General features: G+C 34.8%; 1 protein-coding gene across 1 annotated transcript in view; it reads left to right on the top strand.

Moving 5' to 3' along the window:
- LOC107090381 (periphilin-1-like) overlaps nucleotides 1-3233 on the top strand; it is an 18324-nt gene that overhangs the window by 5069 nt on the left and 10022 nt on the right. The window contains exons 2-3 of the mRNA XM_015383716.1: nucleotides 1671-1905; nucleotides 2001-2239. Of these exons, the coding sequence (XP_015239202.1) occupies nucleotides 2005-2239 (235 nt within the window). The 5' untranslated portion in view covers nucleotides 1671-1905; nucleotides 2001-2004. The remainder of the gene's footprint in view (nucleotides 1-1670; nucleotides 1906-2000; nucleotides 2240-3233) is intronic.

Below are 3233 nucleotides of genomic sequence, written 5' to 3' on the forward strand. Positions count from 1 at the left end.
CTGAGGTTTAGCTACATAATTGGCTAAATGATTGTTTTGTTCCCATTACAGTGGAGATGTAACCTTTGATTTATGTTGCCTTATTTAAATTTCTCAGAATGAACTTTCAGTGTCTCCACTCACTGGTGAAGTTCCTACTGATGTGTTTCTAGTTTAATTAAAAGTGTTGGTGTATTTTTTATTTTTTTCCTGGTACAATTACATTTATAGATGTTTAAAAAAACAAAAAACTTGTCAGTTTATTTTCCTGTGATCTATGTCGTAACAATATTTTTACAACTTAAAGAGATGACCTAAACTGTTACATAAGTAAGACAATAAACAGATTTATGAAACGGGCTCTCATCAACATAACCTTTGAACATTATTTGAATCTGGTATCAACAAATCTGTTCATTAAATTAGCTTGTTAGATTTTTACTCTGTGAAGACTTTTTTTTTTCTTTTTACATGTTGTTGAATTAGTTGATCTGAAATAAATATGTATTTTTTCCCCTAGTGTTAAAACTAGGGATAAAGGTAGTGTTAATTTCTTGCCGGTACTATACAAAAATAACAACAACAAAAAAACAAACAAATGCATTTTAAAAGTAAAAATGTTTTCAGATGTAATCCAGCATATTCTAGATATAACAGCCAAGTCAAATTTTTGTACTTTTGATGTAAAGCCTTTGATTTCTCATTTTTGATTGTTTAAGAAGAAGAAAAAATATCAAAGTATGTATTTAGGGTTGACTGATATTTAATGATTAATAAAAAAAAATAAATACACACACAGAGTTATTCTTTATGTTCAGAATTATTTTCATAATTCCAACATTTTCCTCTTTCCCATCCATTTAAAAATGTTAACAATAAATGCCCCCTCACAATTAATTTACACCTTTTATATAAACTTTTATGGCGTTTCATAAAATTTCATAAAATCTCATGAACAGTTTCACCCATGGCATCCACTTAAATTTATGAAGCATCTTATAGGGGCTTGATAGGATAAGCCTGCCTGATGATGCAATGAAAATTCAGAACTTTACTTAAAAACGATGTAAACTAAAATATTAAAGGAAACTGAGAAAAAAATATTTATGATTACACAAGGAGCCATTTACATCCTAATTGGAAAAAATAGAACTATTTTTGATAGATATAAAAGAAAACTAGTCGAGGAAGTTTGTCCAAGTTGAGACACTTATTGAATCAGCATGAGTGAGGAACTGGACACCCTTCTCACTGCCTTCTCCATTTGGTAACTGTGCGCTGAAGTTTGTGGCACAAAAGTACGTGTTTATTGGAGACAGCAACTCTTCTAGGTACTGTGTAAGGCAGAGGTGGGAGATGTGGAGTCAACAAGTCATCTTCATGTCATGTATTTTCTCTGGCCAGCCTCTGAACCAGATGAGTCCAATCTTTGCAGTGATTTAAATTGCACAGATTTCATTGACTTGTTTCGGTGGCTGGGCAGAACAAATACATGACATGGACATGACTTGTTGACTCCAACTCTGGTGGATGGGCCCTAAATCTTCATCACCAGATCTTTTTTCACTTCTGGTTCAGATAAAATAAAAACCAAATAAATACAATTAAAGGCGACAAGGTTAAAAAAGTTATAATGTCTTTTATAAATATTTCCTTGATTTAACAAGTTCTAATATGTTCTACTTTGACAGATTGACAAGAGGCTGAATGAGAGCACTGCTTCTCCTGCTGAGGTACGGTCTTGTGCTACAACTCACTTTGTTTTTGGAGTAACTAGTTCTGAAGTTTTAGTATTTGAGAAAAATATTTTTTGTAAATACAGAATAAAAAGAGACCAATCAGAAGAGTGAAAAGTCCATCTGCACCAAGAGCATGGCTGTCCAGGTCTTACAAACCTAAGTTTGGAGGACATGTCTACAGACCTCGGTCAGTGTCAAGACGTGGTTATTAATATAAATGTTATCTTAAGGAATACACCTCAACTTGATGTGAGCCTGACTTGTTCCTTTTCAATAATGCAGTTTTATGGGAGACAGCCATTCCTTCCACAAAGCTGGCTTCAGCAGTCAGGGCCAGCGCTACCTGAAGCCCCGGGCCTATATCCATCGCAAGGATTATCCTTCACCTAAATCTCGGCAGCTCATGCTGAAAGAGAAGGAGAAGCAGAGGGAGAAAGCAAGGCTGAAAGAGGAGAGTGAAAAGGAGCGTCACGACCAGAGAGACAGCACTGATGGACGTTCCCCTACAAAACAAAGCAATTGTAAGTTTATGTTAGCAGCAGAAAAAAGTAAATTAACCTTGCGTAGCATCCCTGGTTCTCCAAGGCCTTAAATCCCTCTGTCAAATAAAAAAAAAATTGGGAGGAACTGGTTGGTAGTTGATTAGAATGCTGGTGGTGATAAATGTATAAAAATGAATACCATGGGCGGTGGTGGTCTAGCTATTAGAGGACCCTGCTGATCTTTTCATGTTCACTGGCCTCACTGGGTCTTACCTGCTGTTCATGCACCATGAGGCTGCAATTGGTGTTTGAGCTGCTTCTGTCTCAGGTTTTTACAATTCAAAGTGAGCAAGCAAGTGCTTTAAATCCTTTGCAAGAAAAGCAACGCCTTCAGGCATCATGATGTTGCTGGATTTGTTGCTGGTGAGTTGTTGGACTCATTGCCACACCTGCTATGTTTTGTCACTCAACTGATAGTTCTCTTTAAGTTTAAATGAAACTTTATAATCTATGGCTTCTTTTATTAGTTTTTGTACAACCAAACATTTCTCCACTTCTGCTATTATAGTTTTATTTTGAGAATGAAATCAAGAGAAATATCTCATATACATGGAAAATTCCATAACATACCCTACAGTATGTTGTAGGACAACATTTAGAGCAGTCTTTTCCCTTATTTTGTGCTTAGGTTCACCATAAGATCATTCAAACTGTCACTATGGAGTCTGAAATAGATCTGAACATCTGATTGGTCAATCAACACAAAAACTCAAACCTAGATTGTTTCAACCCCGCCCCCTTGCTTTGAAGATTTTGTCCAACAGATCAAATAAACGACAATGCAGGATTTATGAAATAAAACAATACTCTAACATTTATATACATGTCAATGATATAATGACTACATATTTGTCTTTTTTTAAATTGAAAAATAGTTTTTGATTGTTACATCTTAAGATTCTTTGAAAGTTACTATCTATCTATCTATCTATCTATCTATCTATCTATCTATCTATCTATCTATCTATCTATC

This window comes from Cyprinodon variegatus, unplaced genomic scaffold, assembly GCF_000732505.1.
Source record: "Cyprinodon variegatus isolate N-32 unplaced genomic scaffold, C_variegatus-1.0 Scaffold293, whole genome shotgun sequence".
In the NCBI taxonomy this organism is placed as follows: Eukaryota; Metazoa; Chordata; class Actinopteri; order Cyprinodontiformes; family Cyprinodontidae; genus Cyprinodon; species Cyprinodon variegatus.